The following is a 21,145-nucleotide window of genomic DNA, read 5'->3' as shown; positions in this document are numbered from 1 at the left end:
TTTCAGAGTAGACCTTTTCCCGTTCTATTACACGGTTTCTGCATTTTTACGTTATTATTATTATTTTTCTGTGAACTACCTTTAGATTCCCCGGAAATGGAAGAACTATCATACCGGAAAAGGAAAACGTCAACAAGATGAGGTGGTGTTTTTGAACATTTAGCAGAAAACAGCACTCTATGCACAGTGGTCCTACGCTGCAGGAGGACAACCGGAACAGGTCGTTGACTGAAGTCGGCAGCTTTTAAAACCTTGAAACAGTAAGTTGACGAATCAAAGTGAGCACAGAGCCGTGAAGGAGAATTCACGTCACATAATTTTACAGCATGCAGTCACTGAAGTGTCAGCTCCTAAAGCAGACGCTGTGTCGTTTGTGTGTCGGTTTCGGCAGCAGGGTGAGTGTGTGCAGACTTCTACTAAAAACCGACTTTAAAGGGAGTAACGCGAGAGAATGTGAGAGTTGACTTCAATAGAAGCTACAACAGCAGCCGGCTGTTATTTCAACAGAAAGTGTGGCGGCTGATGTTTTTAACGAGCAGCTGTTACATTCATTTTTTTTCTCCTGAAGACAATCTCAGCAACAAGCGAAGCCACCGAGTGACCACACAGCCACAATACTTTATCTAACCGTAGCTCCCTCTTTACTAAGTGTAGCATTGTTTGCTACCATTTGTTACATAATACAAACGTCACTCCTTATTTGCAGATTTGTTAAGGGGGGTTCAGCAGGTTTTTTTTTGATGTCGAAGGACAGTGAGCGCGAGGACAGTGGTATTGAGGTGTGGCAGGGCGCGTGACTTTCCAGAAAACCAGCTGACTTTCAGGGATTTTTTTGAAAGATCTGGAAAATACTGGTGTTTTTGCAGATTGGTCAGTCGAGTTGTAAACCAAATTAACACCGCTTTCCTTTCCTGCAATAAAAAAAGAATGCAAAAGGAAAACAAGTTTAACATACGACATCAAAAAGAGCCGTCAGACCTGCTGAAACAGGGCAAAATATAGCTCTAACCATAAAAGTCATTTTCTAGTTGGCCTCTGAACACGGCCTCCGCTTCTCCCTCTTCTGTATCTTCAACCAACAATAGAACTATTTCAAAGGGCAAAAAGCAGCATGCACCTTGTAGGCGACCACTTTTTTGGAGCCATTTCAGTGGTCATTTGGATATAAAACTGCATGCATGCATGCATTCAACAGCCAAAACAAAGAAACTGCCCTTCTTCCCTCTGGAATCATACTTCTATCAATAATGCTCAGTTATTAGAGTGTCATGTGTCTCTCTATAATGCTTTCAAAGAAAGACATCAGGTGCTTAAAAGCTGACATTGACGTGGGAACCACAAAGTGTGTGGGCCTGTTAGTGAAAGCTACTGATGTCAGTAGATGATAACCAAGAAGTTCACAGATCATTTGTAGATTCTGACTAAATTGTTTCCGAGGAAAGTTACTCCACCCTCTGTTATCTAGTGATCAAGCCTTCAAAATCTCAAAAGGCACCAAGTAGCCACCAGAACTGATGTGGTGTTATGTGGAGTTTTTTTTTTTTATTTTTTATTTTGTGGCTTCATAGTGTAGTAGTTTACACATTTGCCTAACAAGTGAAACATCCCTAGCAGGCACCCAGAAGGAGAGACAAATCCCTTTGAAATTGCATAAGACATAAAGAAAATCTGTTGAATACGGAAGCAGCTGAAAGCAGTTACTATTTGTGCCATCAGTGGAAGATGTCTGAGAGGAATGTGGAACAAGCAGATAGTGTTTGTGTTAGGCGGTGCGAGTCAGAGAGGGCGGGTACAGGTGTCTTGGATCAACAGGAATGTAGTTCCTTCTACACGCTGCCACACTGAGCTCTTTTACATCTGGGCTTGCACTACTTATTGACTGATACACATCTATGGCAGGTATTATCAAAGCAGATGTGTTTCTATGGTGTTCAAAATTAGATGAGAAACAATTTTGCATATATGGGTTTTGTATAATTAATGTTTGTGTGAGTGCACTTTGAGAAATTTCTTTGGCTGCTGAATCTCAAATCCAACTCTGAGAAAAATCCTCAAGTTTCTTACTTTCAGGTCTTTTTATTTGAAGTATTGTAATTATTATATAGTGAGGGGAATGATCACATCCCTCTAGCTGTTGAAAATGCAAGTCAGCAGCCTTCATTTCCTTTCATGCTTCCTTTTCAGCTTTTCCTTTTTCCCTTTGGTGCAAAAACAACTTTGGAAATTCTCATACTTTAAGATGTGCAAGCTTTCAATTCAGAAATGTTTTTCATAAGCTAATATTTTTACTCCTGTATACAAACTTAATTCTAGTGTTCTGGCTGCATTCTCATCATGAGATCTTGTGTTTAATCTAAGCTAAATTTTGATATGGATATATCGCTTACAAAGGCTTTGCACAGTCTCTCCTTGCATTTGTCAGTCAATATGAGTTTAATTGGATCTTCCTTTTACTAGTTGGACAGTTGCTCTACCAGTTCTTCAGCTGTTATTTATATTCATTTGTTTGACTGTGATGTTTGGGATAATAAGTATATGGATCAAGAATCCTATCTGTCCAGCTGTACCTGCTGGACTCATTAATGGTTTGAACTCTGTTTTCAAAGCATAATTGGTCATTCTACCTGAGAATATCAATAATAATGCTATACTGTGAAAACTGTGACATACTGTTGTTACACCGTCATATATTTCCTTTGCTGTCAGTTTCTCCTAAGACCTGTGTTTGTGTGCATCCTTGTCTTTGTCTTAAGTTTATGCAGTATAAAACTACCGAATGGTGTACACACTTCCTACTTTTTCACAGCCACCTGAGTTGAGCAGGTCTTACTGACTGGCTCTTACTCTGCTTTTCTTTTTAAGGTGCTTCTGAGAGGCATGAATGACTTTGCAGTTCTTAACACAGGGCGCAAGATGCCCCTCATTGGACTGGGAACATGGAAGAGTGAGCCTGGAAAGGTAGAAACTGCACTTCTGTCCTCCTGTTTTTAAGCCATTTGAGACTTTCTAATAAAATAAAATGGCGTTGTGTTTACCCCCTTTCCTTCATCTTAATGTCACACAATAAAGTTGCACTTTTTTGTATCCTTAATTAAATTGGCATGTGTAAACTGAGAAGTGCTTTCTGTTTTTTACAAATTCAACTCTGCAGTTCTCTCAGCTTTTTGGATTGTTTTTTTTGTCTTGTCTATTTTATTTATTTATTATTTAAAAAAAAATATTGACAGGGTAGTAATGAAGAGTAGACAGGAACAAGGGGAAGACATTATTTTCACCATATATTATTTTCAATGTATTAGAAATGGGGGAAAAATACAGTTTATTACATTTAGATTGTCCTACATTTAAACTGATTTTGCCCATAAATTCCTATCAATATGCTTCACTGCCCCCAAGTGGACAAGAAATCGTTTGATAAGCTCTAAGTATCCAGTGAATGAAAGTCTAATATAGTATTGTTTTATGTCCGGTAATTGCAGCCCATTTATTTTTTTCACTTGTTGGTCTGAGAATTTAGCAGATTCTGATGTTAAGTTTAGATTTTTTGGTACAAACATTAAGAACGTGTATGGGTACTTACTGAAACTTGTATATTTATTTCTAACAGGTGAAACAAGCAGTTATTTGGGCACTGGAAGCTGGGTATCGCCACATTGACTGTGCATCCATCTATGGCAATGAGGCTGAGATTGGAGAAGCCCTGCAGGAAAAGCTCGGACCCGAAAAGGTAGAACTGCTTCACCAAACTGTTCAAAGCTCCAGTAAAAAAACACATAAAATGTGTCCCCTGAGAGCAACTGATTCTAGACTTGTCAGACTTTACTGACCAGTCTGGTCTACTACTGTCTTTAAAAACAAAAAACAAAGAATTCATATCTATCGTGTTCTGTGCTCCAGTCCCTAAGAAGAGAGGATGTGTTCATCACATCCAAGCTGTGGAACAGCAAGCACCATCCAGATGATGTCGAGCCAGCCCTCCTGAAGACCCTGAAGGACTTGAAACTTGAATACCTGGACCTCTACCTCATCCACTGGCCTTACGCCTTTCAGTGAGCTCAGCCTCCACATGGTCCAATAATGAGACAGTTAGCTTATGTTCCCAAAACCACCTTTGTTATATCAAGATAACTGATGGATTATTGTATATCTTATGCCAAATTAACCTGCTCACAGGTTAATAGTTTTAAAATCTTAAAACGATTTTGACAAGAACTATACTACTTCATTAAAAAGTGTTTATAAAAAAATTATGACATTTCTTAAAAGTTAGTTGATGCTCAAACTGATAAACAAGCCTGTATTTTGAGACCTTCTTGACTTGCTCCTAGACGAGGAGATGTTACTTTCCCCAGAAAGGAGGATGGCACCTTGCTATATGATGACACAGACTACAAGCTGACCTGGTCTGCCATGGAGAAACTGGTGGGAAAGGGTCTTGTCCGAGCCATTGGCTTGTCCAACTTCAACAGCAGGCAGATTGATGACATCCTGTTGGTCGCCAGTGTCAAACCAACTGTCCTTCAGGTACAGGATGTTTGTGATGTTGATGGTAATAAAAGGTGTTTGTAAAATGCCGGAGGTGACCCTGGTATTGCTTCATTTTTGCTGGACAGGTAGAGTGCCACCCCTATCTGGCCCAGGTAGAGCTGCTGGCCCACTGTCGGGATCGGGGCCTGGTGATGACGGCCTACAGTCCACTGGGGTCTGCTGATCGAGCCTGGAAACATCCGAACGAACCCATCCTGCTGGAGGAGCCTGTGATCTCTTCCCTTGCAGAGAAATATAAAAAGTCTCCAGCTCAGATTCTCCTGAGGTAAGTCTATAGATCAGAATATCCAAAAGAACTCTGCTAAAAAAAAAAAAAGAAAAAATGCAAAGATCACACTGTGTCTCTGTTTATCTTCGACCTTTTTACATAAACTTGCCTTGCCTTACATTCTTTGTTTCTTAAGGTTTCCAATTTTACATTTCAAATGATATCATCAAAAACACATCCTGATTCAGCTTGTTAGTCTGTAGCTCAGCATGCATCTAAACTGTGTAGTGCATGGCAACTTTACTCACATTTGTAGTCTTAAAACAGCAAACTAAAGCTAAAAAAAGCAGCATACTACTTGTATAAAACTCGTGTGCTTGATGCTCTGGGCAGAAATGCACACTGGTATGGTGACGAAACCCTTCAGCAGCTTCACATCAACACAAATCCTGTATTTCCAGGTGGCAGACACAACGTGGAGTCGTAACAATCCCTAAGAGTGTGACCGAGTCCCGCATCAAAGAAAACATACAGGTGAAGTGAGATTTAAATAAATGTTACATTTTGTGGTCCAGCTACAGTGAGGTATGTTGTGTTGTATGTAAAGGGTTTTGTTATGTTGTCAGGTGTTCGACTTTACCCTTGAAGCAGAAGAAATGAAAAGTATCGCAGCACTGACCAGAGGCTGGCGCTACATCGTACCAATGATCGAAGTAAGTGGACTTAATCAGTACTCTAATAAATCTTTATGTTGGGACATAACCGCTAAGGAGCTCTTACTGTCTACATCAGCTCTGCAGTGATGAGCAGAGACAGAGATGCAACACTGCACAACGTTTGTGTAAATCTTGTAAATACGAGCTGAAAATAATAAAAATACTATACCTATCCTATGATTATGAAGATGGGGGTGGGTTGAAGTTAGTTTATATTGGATTATGGAGCTCTTATGTGTGATTTGGAAAATGTTCATTATATGAATATTAAATGTTCCATCTCTTCATTGAATACAATAAAGTCATTAAAGAATTATTAAGTTGGCTCATTTTTAAAAAATAAAAAAAAATTTATTAAAAGGAGATGGTTGATTTTTACCAGCTAAGCCATAGTGGAATACGTATTTTCAGACAGTTTTGGTTAAACAGGAAAAAAACAGTTGATGTCAAGAATTAACACATGAACTTGCAAAATGCAAACAAAAAAAGCTAAATGTGTTTAACTTTTGTTACTGCAGGTGGAAGGAAAGCGTGTTCCCAGGGATGCCGGACATCCCTTCTACCCTTTCAATGACCCATATTGACAACTCACACTACAGCCTGAATTTGTGCCTTCAACAACCCCATCAACACACCTTCACCTTCCCACATCACCGATAAATGTTCCTGGGTCCTGCCATCGAAGTTTGTCTTTAGATTTTGTTCAATTCTGCACTTGCCGTTAGAGTAATTCAAGTTAATATTGGTGGTTGAGACTGAAAAACTGGTAACTGTAAAAACACCGTACAGTATGTGTTAATTTTTTAATAAACATTTTGTTACTTCCCTTGCAAGCGTTTATTTCACTGAATGATTATTGGCTTAAGCTGTCTCTTTAATATTATATCTTAGAAGAAAGTGCTTTTAAGATTCTGTTTGGTGTGTCCATTTAAACCCATTCATTTCATCTGGTCTACATGACCACCTCAATCATGCAACAAAAACAAGTCTGTATAATACAGTCAAGTAATTAATAGTAATTTGTGAATTGTGAGTGCAGTTCTACAAGAAGGCTTACATACACCCAACAACCTGTTTCACAAGCATGACATCCATGGTTTGCATGGGGTGAGCATTAAAACCAAATGCATCCTGATAAAGAAGTAATGAAACTTAAATTTCATTAAAAACGCAGGCCATGAAACTAACTCCACATAAAAATTAAAGTTGAGAAATGTGCTGTAACTCCATGCCTTTTTTTTTTTTTTTTTTTTTTTTTTTAAATTCTGTGACTTTGATGCCTCCTTTCTCCACCTATGACTCCAAATCACTGATGGTGTATGAATTCAAAAATCACATTCTTTGAAAACAGAAGTTGTCTAAATAACTATTAAGGCTATTAAATCTCACTTCTGATGAATTTGTCTACCTTCAGCATCAGCTTTCAACTTTGTTGCATTCTGTGTTAGTTACCTTAACTTGCAGGTGCTGTGGAGGTGTGCCCATCTTTACATTAGCAGACCACAGCCTTATAATGTCCACTCCAGTATTAAGAACCTAAAGTGATGGATTTGGCTGCCAGCTCTTGATTTTGACACTTGATATAAAATTCCACGCAGTGTTTTATGAATAATAGTCATTTTCCACTGAGAAGGGAAAAAAAAGTTTTTAAAATGTGTATAAAAATGTCTTTAAAAATAAAGACACAATCCAGCTTCTGGTCCTTGCAATCACAGTGGTCACATACAATGGTCTTCTCTCATCTCCTGCAGTACCTCCTCTAAAGCTTCCTTCATTGTCAGTTTGGGAGATCTGTGCATGTGGATAAGCTGAAAACAGAGGGGAAAGTTTCACTAAGTCACGCTTTGACCAGTATTGTTTTGAAATTACTTTTGTGGAGATGAAAAATAAAAATAATGAGCTGGAAATTAGTACAATGAGTACACTTTAAATGTCTGTTATTTCCATTACTGAGCCAAAAAGCTACAGATAAGTGTTATTCACAGCCAGTGCGTGAGTATACTTTACCTTCTTGGTGTCCTCGAGAGTGGTATATCTGTAGTTTGGTGGTTCCAGACTCTGCACCAGGCTGGAGTGCAGGTGGCGGTTGCTTTCAATGAACCGCCTTGTCATGGCAAGCTGCTGTTTTAGCAGTTCATTGAGAACAAATACAGCTGGATTGAAGGTGCTGATTGCTGATGGAGAACCAAGGGATACACATTGCAGGTTTAAGTTGAAATATTTATGAATGTTTAAATGACAGTAACAAAAAATGTCTTTTAACTATTTAACTGATCTGGAAGGCACTGTCTCCCAGTATATCACCTATAGATGGCGCTACAGCTTCATAATTTTTTTTTTAAATGGCCCCACCACAGCCATCAGTATGACTCACTTGAAATTTGCCATCATCCTTGTACAAACCCTAATAATCCCTGAGAATTACCATCTGAATCCAGGTTTAAAAGATTTTCTGTTATCAGTGTGACAAATCCAAAATTTGACAACTTTCTAGTTTTCTTGACAAAGTGAAGAGTCTCAGTGAAAGTGTGTTTTCAGTGCTGTCTGTTAGTTAATCTGTCAGCAAGATCATGTGGAAAATGCCATCAAAAATCTTATTTTTGAAACATTTTGGAGAAAATCATGATCACTTTTTTTAACCAATGAGGAGCATAATTGGCCTGATGTACTAGTACACCCCAGGCTCTTAGTAGGTACACCTATGGTATGAATTTTAAAATAATACATCGCTTTGTTCTCATGTTATTGCATTCATAAGATTTTCTGAAAACTTGAGCTCTGACCTTGACTTTGAGGTCAATGTCACTGAGATTCAAACTCATCGAAGATTTTTTGTAGGTGATTCTATGGTATCAGTTTGAAAACCCCTACTGCATGCCTGCCCGCCTGGCAGGGTGACAACAATACCCAATCAGACTTTTACAGCTGAGGGGTAAAAAAGCACGTGAAAGAGCAAAATTTTAAACATCGACCATGGGAAGAGTACATATGTTAAAAAATATAGAATGTTTTTTTTAATTATTTTGTATTTTATTTAGTTTTATTGGTTCTCACCTTCTACCATTTCTGCATTGAGGGTATGACTGACCACTGGAGAAGGATTTATGTAGGTCATGCTCACCATAGGGTCCACAGCAGGAATATCTGAAAAAAAAAAAATTAAAGCTCAATGCGATAAGACATAAGTTCTAGTTGCCCACTCAGAAAATGGGGACCTCTCTGGTTCACATCGGCATACATAATCATGGACTCATTTACGTTAGTCCCTGTCAATCAACACCAACGTGAAACAGCGCTCAAGCTTCTCTTCTTTTGTGAAAAGAAGCTTCAGATATTCACTCATGAATTCATCTTAACTTGTATTGATTTCTGCAATTCACTGCTTTCGTCACTCATTAAATCTGCCTTCCAGTGCTCGCAGGCAACGCAAATGCCAAATGGCTGCTCCTGTGACACTTGTTGCATTAAGGATCCAATTTAAAATTCCTTCCTACCTACCTACAGAGTATTGCACAGCCAAGTTCACTCTTTATCTTGCTCACTCAAGTCCAACAACCTAAAATTATTCCTAGTTCTCTGCACATGCCTGAAGCCACGGAGCCTGACCTTTAAAATGCTCTGAAGTTTGTGGATTCTGTGGACTTTCTAAGTCAGCTTCAGACATATCAGTTTACTCTGGCATTTTAGTTACAGGATTTTAAAAAGTAAATAAGTATTTCTCTTAGATCCAAAGAACAATGCAAGATAAAGTTCAGATTAGCGCCTTCATACAAACAAGATCTCCTTTAACTTAATAAGATGATTTAAAGGAATTTTGGTGAGAAATGGTGTCTCTCTCACATCTTAGATAGACAAATACTATGTGTAGCAGACAAACCTGTTGGCCATGTTGAAGCCAGTGGACCAGAATGGGTCTGTACTGCAGTCTCTTTTAAAACCTTTCTGGCTGAAGTACATCTCCTCGACTGTTGATATGAAGCCTGGCCCTCATGTAATAATGACGGTCTGGAGTCCTCACTTCTGCCTTGGCTGTTTGACTTGGAAGTGTGACTGCGATCTGAGGTCCGTGAGGTGGAGGAATGACTTGCTTCTGAGAAAGCTCTCGAATAATCATCTTCTGTCCTCCCATCAGACATGTCTGAATCCAAACCCCCATCTCTGACTTCTGACACCATCTTCTCTTCACCTCCATTTCTCTGGAGATCCTCTGACACTTGACTGGCACTGTAATCTGGCTCTGTTTTGCTCTCACTCTCAAAGTCACTTTGGTAATCCAGCAGCTGGTCTTGTTGCTGTTCCTCCTCGTGTAGCTGCTGCTTTCTGTCTGGAGATCCTGGAACAGGGCTACCCTGTTTCATGAAAGCAAAGATATCAGTCTAGGGAGTCCTTCAGAGAATTTAGAGATCTCAGACAAAGGGTCCCCTGAAGAATATTATACGTATACTAACAATCAGCCTTCACCTGCATGCAAGGAAATTTGACAAACACAATAAAATGCAGTAAACAGTTGCTTTCTCCAGCTGAAGAGTATCTCAAAATGTAAGTTCATCCTCTCAAGAATAGGAGCATTACTACTGCCCCATTTATCTCCTTGAGACAGGATAACTAGAATTCGCTGTATATATCTCAGCAGAACAGCTGTCAGTTGGTTCACCTCCTTCAATTAAAGTCTGTAAACTGGACCACTCAACAGTATTTGTGTTGTTAGTATTTTTGGAGCATTTCTACTTTTTCTACTTGCGCACTTTATACAACATGTCTCATCAACTCATTTACATCAGCATGTTTTCTATGCCTAACTGCTTCTATCTAACATTCACACATCTACTCAAATTGCGGTATCTTGCCCAAGGATACTTGGCAAGCAGATTGCAGCAACCAGGGATCGAACCACCAACCTTCTGATTGGTGGATGACCTGCTCTACCTGCTCTGAGCTATAGCCACCCCACTAATAATAATACAGGTAATAATACGGTTTGGTGTGCGGTACAACACAACAAGAAGTTTGTGCTCTAGTGTAGGTGACTGAACTTTCTAGCACAGCTAATTAGTGTGGTTATTTAGCACCAATTAGCAGATACTTCTAGAATATAGAGTGAATCTGTTTGATTCCCTCTATATAAATGTATCTTATGATATAGGTTTATTGTATAGGATAGCGTTGTTAAAAAAGTTACAAATGCTAATGTTATACTCAGTCTATTTAAAACGTAAACGTAAACCATCTCATTTCTGTGGGCCTCTTAGAATTCAAACTTAGTCCAAGGTTCATTTTTCCACTGCCACAGTGGAATAAAATTTCTATTTCTATTTAGTTTATTTCTATTTAGTTTATTCTAATAAATCTTTAGAATGTTTTTTGACCATTTTAGAGCAGAGAAAGAATCATATTTAAGATATGACAGAAAACAAACTTATAATCATAACCCCTAGGATATCACATGTAAATATCCAGATTATTGCACATATGTGTTTTAATGCTTGTGGTTATTAATGTGAGGCTTTAACACATGGCTGTTTTATGATGTAAGATTTTTTGGTTTCGTTATTAATGCAAATTTCAGTGCACCACGCCAAGGAGAAAATGTCCTTGTGGACAGAATTTAGAGTCTCCAGCATTAATATCAGTGGCGTTACATTAACTTCAGGGTGTCGATTATCGTTCATCACTATCACAGACACAAGGATACAACTTTGCATACATACAGTTATTATCTTTTTCTAAATAAGGATTTATTTAGTGTGTGCACTGTGGAATAATGTTTGCACATAACATCAGGAACCTGTGATTAATACCTGAGTCACAGCTCCTTGCGCTTTCTTTCTCACTATTTAATGCCGTAAGGAACATCAGGCAGTCAGTGAAATCACATCAAGAGCAATTTAAAATATTTCTTCCTTTTCTTTGACACTACTCTAGCTGGTGGCTCCCTAGGTGGCCGGCTATTCTTGTTATATAAACAACAAATCCAGTGTCTATAATAAAGTCTTTCTCATTAAACTCATTGTTTTTATTTTATGTTATTTAACCAAATTATTTTGGTAATCATTGCTGCTCTTTGTCTGTGGCAGCAGCAGTCCTAACCCAACAGCAGACAAAGTAAGCAACAGCTAGGGATCATAGTGAGGCATTTAGCAGCCAACTACCTGGCTGTTCCATTTGGAGCTGATGAGCAAATCAGAATTCTAATAATTTTAACTGCAACAATTATGTCTTGTGGTCCAAAACACAGCTGTTTCCCCATATCTGAAAAGATGATATGTTGATGATGTGTTCATAGCTTGTTTTGACTTTGTGTATAACATGTTTTCATAGATATAATGAGTGCAATTCAACAAATATTTCCTTTAAAGTGGACCTGCTATGCTCTTTTCTTTCATGCATTTACCATTATAGTGACTGACATTCATTTTAAAAATGCTCAAAGTTTAGTCAGGTCATATGTGCAAGTCATCTATGCGGGCCAAAAACTCAAGTGTAGTCTTATATGGTCATCTCTGGCACACAGCTGTGTGGAAGAAGCCCAAGCCACCTACTGCTCAAATCATGAGTTTATGAGGGGTAGCCAGTCAGAGCAGAGTTGGTTGGATGGGTTTTTTTAAGGGTGAGTATGAACAGAGGGGGCTGCACCAAGGCACAGATATGATGAGTCGAAGATAAATATGGATTATTTTGAACTCTGAATCATGCAAAGCTACTCTGGCAGAGTTCAAGAATACAAATATGGTGCTATAAATGAGACTAATAGGTCCTCTTTAAATTATGCTACACTGAATGGCAAACTTTCTCCTTTCTTCTTCACTTTATACTTGTTTAGAACTAATTCCTGTCATTTCCCACCTGTTTTCTTGGCGTTTCTGCATTAAATTCAAGGCGAGCAGGTGCAAGGTCATCCAGTGTCATCACATTAATCTTGAAGTCTGCAGAAACATAAAACCACAATGACAGAATTTAGAGTGTATATTCACGTAGCCAACTATAACATGTTACTCAGTTTATAGCTGCTAGCAGTGCAACGCATAAGGCTACAAAAAGACACTAAAAACACCTGATGATTAAAAACTGAAAACTGAATATTGAAAGAGGCTAACTTGTAAATTGAGACAATCTCATAAAACTGGTTTATGTGACAAACTGGAACATATCGAAGTCTATTACAATGCACGTCAGGGTACTAGAAATAAAGCTCAGGTCACTATGACTGCCAGTAGCATACTGCTCCAACAGTATCAATTACTGGTAAAGATACATTTATTATCAATATTATCAATATGTCTTTGGGCCTAGAAGTTGTACCTCCCATGTGGTAATGACAGGGACACTAGATCACAGTTATTAAACCAAACTATTACATTATTTGTACATTTACACAGCGCTTCACTAAATAGGAATAGTTAAAAAAGAACTATCTATACATATATAATTTTAAAAAAGAATATCCCAAAACACAGATAGTCTAAACTAAGTTAATTCTTTGCACGTTAAACTGTAGTAATTTAAAAAAAAAAACTGTGCATTTTGAGGGAATGACTGATGATGCTGCAAATATGGACATGCTTGAAAGACGGATGGTTTAACTAATACCCGTGTTTGCCATTGTGCATCAGAAGATAAAATCTATTCTTTTTCTGTTGTTATCAAATTAATCCACTATCAAATGCAGCAGCTTGTTAAAACTCACAGTGGCTCGATACAATAAAAAGGTTCTCGAGACACTGATAATACATGCTTTATTCCCCCTTTTCCCTCTGAAAGCACAAATGTTGTTTTCTGCCTTCATGAAAAGCTTTCCAAGAACTGCCAAACAAATTAGATTCATCCTGTGAGTTCATTTTGTCATTAATAATTTTTCTTCAAGTATAACATTACTTCAATATTGAACAGAAGAATGACCACACTGTAACCTTCTTTTATACGAGCAGTAATGAGATGTTCATTTGGACATTAGTGATTTTATTTCAGATATAAAGTCATTAATGTACAAAGGAATGAGCGCCATGTTGCTCTCTCTTTCATAGGAGTGATCAATACATCATACTCCTAGATTGCTATTAATAGTTAAACACAAAGAACACAGCTGAGTCCAATCAACTCTTGAACACTAGGACTAAATGCATTTGATGAGCACCTCTCACCTTCAGAAGAAACTGAACTCATCTCACTGAGTGGGCGTTCAGATCCCGTCTCCACAGGGAAAAGCTCGTCCAGAGAGAGCACTTCACTGCGTCCTGAGAGGGAGGACAGGGATCGCTGTGGGCTTTCTGGCCTATAGGAGGTGCCCGGTCTTTCTGGAGGATGTGGGGAGGAGACACGGGGTGGAGAGGGAGAAGAAGAGAGCACAGAGGGGCTGAAGTGGGCCTGGGCATGGCCAGTGAATCGGAAAGGAGAACTCCGGTTAGAAGGAGAAGCAGAGGAGCGAGGTGGTGCTGTGTTGGAGGGTGGTGAAGGAATTACTTCGGCAGTAAGTGGAGTGGAGTGAACTTCATGACTGCTTTTGAGGAATACCTGTATGAGTAGAAAGCACAGCTGCTTTGAGCTGATAAAACGGTGTCTCTGAGCCATCAAAGTGAAAACATTATCAGGTTTTCACTCTAACCCTTAAAGTGAAAACATTATCAGGTTTTCACTCTAACCCTTAAAGTGCAGGTTGCAGGAAAACAGCCTGATGTCTTAACCACGTACATGTCTGGCATGATTAACAACCACTGTGTGAATGTGGCTTGTCATTATTTCCACAATGAAAGTCTGTCATGCATAAAAGTCTGTCTATTATGTTAAAATGATTTAGCTCTGCCTGCGTAATCATTCAATTTAGACAATTTCCAATTTCCTGTAATAAACAACTTTTTCTTTTATTAAAACTGGGTTCAAAATGTTTCTTTTTCTTATTAAAACTGTTTTCATGCCTATCAGAATGATGCTGTCAGTTTATAGGCTGTAAGTAATGGGAGTGAACCAAGCAAAAAAACCACCCAAGTGTACCTTATCTGACTTTTTCATGGAGGCAGGTCTCCCAGGTCTTAAGAAGCTATAGTCTGTCGAGTCCAGCGAGTCTCCAAGCAGTTTCTTCATGTCTTCTTCATCACTTTCCAGACTGACACCACTCGTTAGTTTAACTGACTTTGTCTCCAAACGCTCTGAAGATGCTACACGATCTGCTGCTCTGGACCTGACTCTCACACTAACATCTACACTTTTTGGAGCCATAGTAAGAGATGTATTAGTGTTTTCAAGAGCTCCAGCTGCTTTCTTCTTAAGGAAACGGGTTCCCCTCAGGCTCTGGTCACTGCTAGACTGTACAGACTGTTGCACAGATGTCTCTGGGGTTTGGGTGACTCTTGCTGGTGCTGATGATGACACTCCCAAATCCGAAGTCAGAATGAGGGCAGATTTTGTCTCCTGTCTGGCCTGTTCCTGCGCCTGCTTGCGGCTCCGGATGCGACTCTCAATTTCAGCCAGTCTAGTCAAGGATGCAGTCTGAGTGGCACGCCGTGAAGATGATGCATTTCTGACCAGCGATATTAAAATAGGTAACTTCACATCAGAAAACGTTTTATTCTTTGTGCAAATTAATAACCACATTTTTATATGTTGAATCTTACCTTGATTCAGATTCAGGGTGCATTTGGTCCCGGTTGACGGGTGACTGGCTGCTGTTTGTTGGTGGTGGAGCCTTCTTCAAAAACCTGCTTCCTCCTCCCAGAGAGCTCTGTGGCCTGAGACCCTAACCAAAAAATTATTAATTAATTAATTAATAAAAAAAATTATACAATTCATGTCAAGTTGGATTTACTGGGTTCAACAACACTAATATGTAGTCTTCCATTATTGAGCAACAGCAACAATTAGCAGTTACCTTGTTTGAATCCAGTTCTCTTCCATGGTTCTTTTCAGCATCCGTAGCTTTAACATCCCCTCCAGACTCAGGAGCTGAACTGACTGAGGACAAGTCGCTCAGATCTGGGAATAATTTGTGTGTTTCGGGGGGAGCAGATCTGGGTTTGAAAGATTCACCTACAGAAACCTACAAAGAAACAGATTATATTTATGTAAGAAGTGCTTTAAGATTTAATCACTGTAGTACCTCATTCTGCTCTTACATGTGAATTATACTTCAGAGTCACAACGACTTGAATGACATCTCTATCAAACCTCACTCTGGATCTCACTGGGAAGCAACTTCTGGCATGACCAGTCATGGAAGCTCCAGTACCACCACATCTGTCACCAATCACTTGAAGGATACGGGGTCCCCTGACCCCTTAACTGGCCCCACACCAAGCATTCTCATTCTCTAAGAGCTCCTCAGCAGTCCTGGACCAGGATAATTCAATTAATCTGTTTATTGACACAGCCATTAAGGTAGTCCGAATGTGGGTTTTACTGGTTTTCAGGAACATCTTTTACAATGTAATTATATATTTTTGTCAAGGAAATATCTTGTTATAATAGCAGCTGTTGTGTTGCTGCAAACTGCATGTTAAAAAAAAAACTAGCTAGACAAGTAGCTTGTGGTTTGTGTTTGTGACTATTGCTAGTTGTCAAATCTAACCTTTAGTAATCATGGATATTGGCTCCTCTCAGGGTAACGCCAGTGGCGGCAAGGTTAAGGATGTCGTGTCCCACCCTTGCCCAGGTGTCACCTACTTTCCCTTGACCATCTCTGAGAAAACCCCATCCCCTCTTCATTGCCTGTATGGCAATCAGGGGGGAGGAGAGGGATGTGTAAGACAGAAAAATATTGCCCACTCGCCAGGCACCCATCAAGCAGCTCATGACTGCTGTCCCAGTGTGTATAAAGAAGATGAGCCATTACTAAACATTTTCCTCAAATTTTGGGGCTCATTTTTTAGCGTGGAGCAGTCAGTGGCATTTCATCTCTATCTGAACAGACGTTCACTTGTGTCAGTGGGACCAAACCTTCCAGGTAAGATGGAGTATTTCACAGCCTCCATGTACCAAAAGGTTTATAAATCAGAAGCGCAGTCAATATAAAATCTGAATGTGGTCATCCTGCTCTCAGCCTACCAAGCTGAGCTGTTTCAGGACATGGGCCCCCTGCTGGATAAGGGCTCAATCAAGGCTCAATCTCTCCAGCCTTCCTGGCCAAGACAAGGTCATTATGAATTCTCCATATAAGCCATCACGAGCTAGGGGATCGTTTGAGGAGGCACTAACTGCTATGCAGCAGGTTAGCGACCTGAGGAAGAAGCAGGGTGAAGCTTTTGACCTCTGGCTTCCCCATAAAACCACGCCACACCAGCCTCCGCCTACCTGCCCAGGCAGCAAGAGGATGTAATGTAGGCTTCAAAGGTCCTACTTAGCAGCTACCGAAGCAGCAGGTGCCTCACCAGCAGCGTCCATCCAGGCAGAGTGAGAAGGCATCATACCTTCTATACGAATACTATATAATCCATTGTTTAGTGATAGATAGATACATACATAGAATAAAGCTGGTCTTTAGGAAAGATTAAAGATTCCATCAAAATATGAAAGACTTAAAATTACACAAATCAAATAATTATTTAAAGAGCTCAAATGCACTTATTCAAAGGAGCTTGCAAAGAAAAGCGTCTGGACTTCTTTAAGTTGCTTGAAGACGTTTCACCTCTCATCCGAGAAGCTTCTTCAGTTCTAAGGTCAAATGGTGGAGAGTCCCAGATTTAAACCTAGTGGGAGTGACCCCCCACAGAGGGACAAAAGGACCCCCTGATGATCCTCTAATCGCCTGAGCCAAGGTGGGAAACTGGGTGTGGGTCCCAATCAGCCAGAGTTTCGGGTGAGCTCATTGTGAAACCTGGCCCCACCTTATCATGCGAATTCCTGAGGTCAGATGGCCCAGGATGTGAGTGGGCGTTAAGGCGTCTGGGAAGGGAACTCAAAACTGGATTATAAATGGCAGAGAGTTGGTGTCGTAAACCCCCGCCTCTGTTCAAAGATGGTCGCTCACAGTGGACATAGATGGCTTCTTTCACTCCTCTTTCAAACCATCTGTCCTCTCTGTCCAAAATGTGAACTTTGGCATCCTCGAAAGAGTGTCCTTTGTCCTTAAGATGCAGATGGACTGCTGAGTCTTGTCCTGTGGAGGTGGCTCTTCTGTGTTGTGCCATGCGCTTGTGAAGTGGCTGTTTGGTCTCTCCGATGTAGAGGTCCACGCCCAGTTTCCCACCTTGGCTCAGGCGATTAGAGGATCATCAGGGGGTCCTTTTGTCCCTCTGTGGGGGGTCACTCCCACTAGGTTTATATCTGGGACTCTCCACCATTTGACCTTAGAACTGAAGAAGCTTCTCGGATGAGAGGTGAAACGTCTTCAAGCAACTTAAAGAAGTCCAGACGCTTTTCTTTGCAAGCTCCTTTGACTACGATGACCTGGATGACTGAGAACCTTCACAGACAAATGCACTTATAGTATCTCACAAGAAATATCTCACAAGAAATACTTCTTTAGAAAATCTGCTGGTAAATTTCTACAAGAGCACCACTGAGAATGTCACATTGAAGTGTTGCTATTGAAAGGAAGGACCTGCATCACGCGGTAAGCACAGCTCAGTGGGACAAAACTCCTGGACCTGAATAGCAGCAGAACAGCCAACTGAGAATGAGAGCCAGGAGTGAAAATACCACCCACCGCGTTCACAGCCTGTTTGAACCACTGCTGTAAACTAGTATCAACAAGCTGAGAAACAACCTCTATGACACTCCATTTTTCTGCTCCATTAAAGCACTGGTAACAAGGAGTAGAACTACACCCACACAATCTGCAATTTACATACATACCGCCCTCAGAGATGTGAACTGCAATGCAAAACCACTTTAAAACCTCTATTTGATCATTTTCATCAAAATTATAAATTTTTATCTGGATTTAACTTATTTGTTTATTCATATCTGCAGTACGGGGGGCCCACAGGGAACGGTTCTGGCTCCGTTCCTCTTCACCATCTACACTGCAGACTTCTCCCACAACTCCACCCAGTGCTTCCTGCAGAAGTTCTCTGATGACTCTGCAATAGTCGGCCTCATCACTGATGGGGACGACAAGGAGTACAGAGGACTGACCCAAGACTGTGGACTGGTGCCAGCTGAACTACCTCCAGATCAACACCAGTAAAACCAAGGAACTGGTGGTAGACTCCCGCAGGCACAAACATCCTCCACTGCAACCACTGAACATCCAAGGTATGGACATTGAGGCTGTGGACAGCTACAGGTACCTTGGTGTTCATCTGAACAACAAATTGGACTGGACTCATAATTCGGAAGCCCTCTACAGGAAAGGGCAGAGCAGACGGTACCTGCTGCGGAGACTCAGGTCGTTTGGATTGAAGGGCCCACTCCTGAAGACCTTCTATGACTCTGTGGTGGCCTCAGCTATCTTTTACAGTGTGGTCTGCTGGGATGGCAACATCTCTGCCGGGAACAGGAAGAGACTGAACAGGCTGATCCACAGGGCTAGCTCTGTTCTAGGATGCCCTCTGGACCCAGTGGAGGTGGTGAGTGACAGGAGAATGGCGGCTAAGCTGCCATCCCTGATGGACAACATCTCCCACCCCATGCAGGAGACTGTGACAGCACTGAGCAGCTCCTTCAGTGGCTGCGGCACACACGGTGTGGGACAGAGAGATTTCACAGGTCTTTCCTCCCCACTGCTGTCAGACTCCACAACAAAGACTCCAACTGATCAAACACACACACCCACACATGTGCAATAACACTAAGTGCAATACTCTTTTTCTGACAAAGTTGTATTTTTACTGTTGTATACAGCATTTGTATTCTATTTTTATCCTATTGTATATCTTATTCTATGTATTCTACTGTACATAGTGTTTTATTTTATTCTCTTCTGTACAGTTGTGTACAGTATTTTATTTATTTTTATTGTACTCTAATTTTTGCTATATAACTTTTGCACTGTCCACTTCCTGCTGTGACAAAACAAATTTCCCACGTGTGGGACTAATAAAGGTTATTTTATCTTACATGCAAAATTTCATTGCATCAGAGTAAAGTTACAATAAAGATTCTGATATTATTGTTACCAACCGTAACGCAAGAAAACAAATTAAATTATTTCATCGCTTTTAACTATGATGCTGAAGAATTTCAAATTTAATTTTACCACAGACAAGGTAACTTTCCCGTGTAAGAACAGACAGCTCTTAAAAAGGGGGGAGACGACAGCTAAAGAAAACTCGGTACATACCCGTGTTTTGGATGAGGACTCTTGCCTGGAGCCCTGAGCGTCTCCTCCATTGCTCCTCTTTGCGGACAGCAACGCCTGAGCTCGATCCACAGCGGAGTTTCGGCCGCCTAGTTTCCACATTTTTAAAACACTCACTTTCTGGCAAACTGCTCCTTGATACAGTTCGATATGTAATATCACATGTTTTGTACGCAATTTCCACAGTAGCTAACCCATGTTATCCTGCATACGAGAGACTATTGTTGACTAGCAAGTAGCTAAAGCTAAAGCTTCTAACTGCACAAAGAAAATTCGACATAGACTCACTTAGATGCCTTTCCTGTCAGTATAGTTAATTATCAATTATGCAACATTCAGGAGTTCCCAATTAAACTACATTATTTCCGTATCCCACCTACTACGTAAACGAGTATGAGTTAGAAGCGTCTGTTGTTTCCATGGAAGAGCTTCCGCCTCCGTCTTCTTCTTCTTGGTAGTAAGAAAGTTCTCCTTGGAGCGCCACCTACAGTTCAGTACAGAAGCTACGTGTATGTGTCCTACATGGGCACCGTTATGTTTTTTTTTCATTCAGTCCATTTTTATCTCTGCACTTTAGTCAAAATTAAATCTAAGCTTTGCTATTTTATGTTTACTTTAATTATATTAAAGCTATTTGGCTGCTATGTTTTATTCATTATCAAAGAAGGTTCGTAATTTGCGATCTATTCTGTTTATACCTCTGTGTCCAAGCATGCGCCCATTTCCCTCCATTCCCCCCATTCCACATTAGTATTGTTTTGTTGGTAATAATAGTAAGTTAAACTAGTTTAGTTATTATTCTATAATTCCATAAATACTACAAAAATCATGGTAGAATGGCAAGAAAATGCAAAATGGAAATAGTAATATATCCTAAACAGACTGTAGAGGTAACCCTGGCCCTGTGCGATCCAGCAGGTAAATGTGAGTCTTTATGATGAGCATGTTTAATTGTACACCAAATTTAACATGCGCTGATTTTAAAACATGCGATAGCAGAGGATGGTTTCGATCCATCGACCTCTGGGTTATGGGCCCAGCACGCTTCCGCTGCGCCACTCTGCTATACGAAGATAACCGTCCGATTAAGCAATATTAACAGGCTTTAGTATATTGTGTGATCTGAATTGCTGTTCATTAAGAAAATATATAGTCTCTCTGTCTATATATATATGATTACATATTTTCGCTGCTAATATGAAAGATAGAATTTTTTTTACATCGTGCTCTTATGTCAGAGTTTTCAAGCGATCAATAGCAGCAAGACAAAGACAAAAAAAATCGTTAACAACTGCTTTGTGTTTATTGAGTTTCTACTAATTATTTTCAAATGTTGTGAGGCGACTATCAGAAGTTTTGAGATAATCTTTTTTGTATTATGAGACCAAGGGGCAATTTAAAAGGAATTCAATTAAATGCACGCATTTTTCTATGGATATTTCGGAA

At 40.0% G+C, this 21,145-nt stretch overlaps 2 protein-coding genes across 5 annotated transcripts; one reads left to right on the top strand and one right to left on the bottom strand.

Annotated features, from left to right (window-relative positions):
* The first annotated feature begins 218 nt into the window (after positions 1 to 218).
* Positions 219 to 6,305, top strand: akr1a1b (aldo-keto reductase family 1, member A1b (aldehyde reductase)). 2 transcript variants are annotated; one of them, XM_085265281.1, is made up of 9 exons: positions 219 to 260; positions 2,863 to 2,958; positions 3,608 to 3,727; positions 3,898 to 4,049; positions 4,329 to 4,524; positions 4,614 to 4,813; positions 5,218 to 5,290; positions 5,383 to 5,469; positions 5,991 to 6,305. In XM_085265281.1, the coding sequence occupies exons 2-9, from the start codon at positions 2,878 to 2,880 to the stop codon at positions 6,054 to 6,056; spliced, it is 975 nt and encodes a 324-aa protein (XP_085121407.1). In that variant the 5' UTR covers positions 219 to 260; positions 2,863 to 2,877; the 3' UTR covers positions 6,057 to 6,305. The 2 variants fall into 2 exon arrangements, with proteins under 2 accessions (XP_085121407.1, XP_085121406.1); XM_085265280.1 differs by lacking the exon at positions 219 to 260 and adding an exon at positions 279 to 395.
* lg23h19orf44 (linkage group 23 C19orf44 homolog) lies at positions 4,713 to 20,136 on the bottom strand. Of its 3 annotated transcripts, none has more exons than XR_014890770.1 (11): positions 19,682 to 20,136; positions 15,332 to 15,499; positions 15,078 to 15,199; positions 14,458 to 14,983; positions 13,611 to 13,980; positions 12,316 to 12,395; positions 9,350 to 9,821; positions 8,527 to 8,616; positions 7,480 to 7,646; positions 6,925 to 7,280; positions 4,713 to 4,849 (listed from the first exon to the last, which is right to left on the bottom strand). XR_014890770.1 is itself a non-coding variant. In XM_085265276.1 (10 exons), the coding sequence occupies exons 1-10, from the start codon at positions 19,799 to 19,801 to the stop codon at positions 7,191 to 7,193; spliced, it is 2,205 nt and encodes a 734-aa protein (XP_085121402.1). In that variant the 5' UTR covers positions 19,802 to 20,136; the 3' UTR covers positions 6,262 to 7,190. The 3 variants fall into 3 exon arrangements, 1 of the variants encoding a protein (XP_085121402.1); XR_014890771.1 differs by having other exon boundaries at positions 4,734 to 4,846; XM_085265276.1 differs by lacking the exon at positions 4,713 to 4,849 and having other exon boundaries at positions 6,262 to 7,280.
* Between the last annotated feature and the right edge of the window lie 1,009 nt (positions 20,137 to 21,145).

This window comes from Mchenga conophoros, linkage group LG23 (genome assembly GCF_057382185.1).
Source record: "Mchenga conophoros isolate Kocher_MC1m ecotype Shallow Benthic linkage group LG23, M_conophoros_male_GT1.1, whole genome shotgun sequence".
Taxonomy (NCBI): Eukaryota; Metazoa; Chordata; class Actinopteri; order Cichliformes; family Cichlidae; genus Mchenga; species Mchenga conophoros.
Note: the sequence above shows the minus strand (reverse complement) of the source record. Positions and strands in the feature narration are given on the sequence as shown.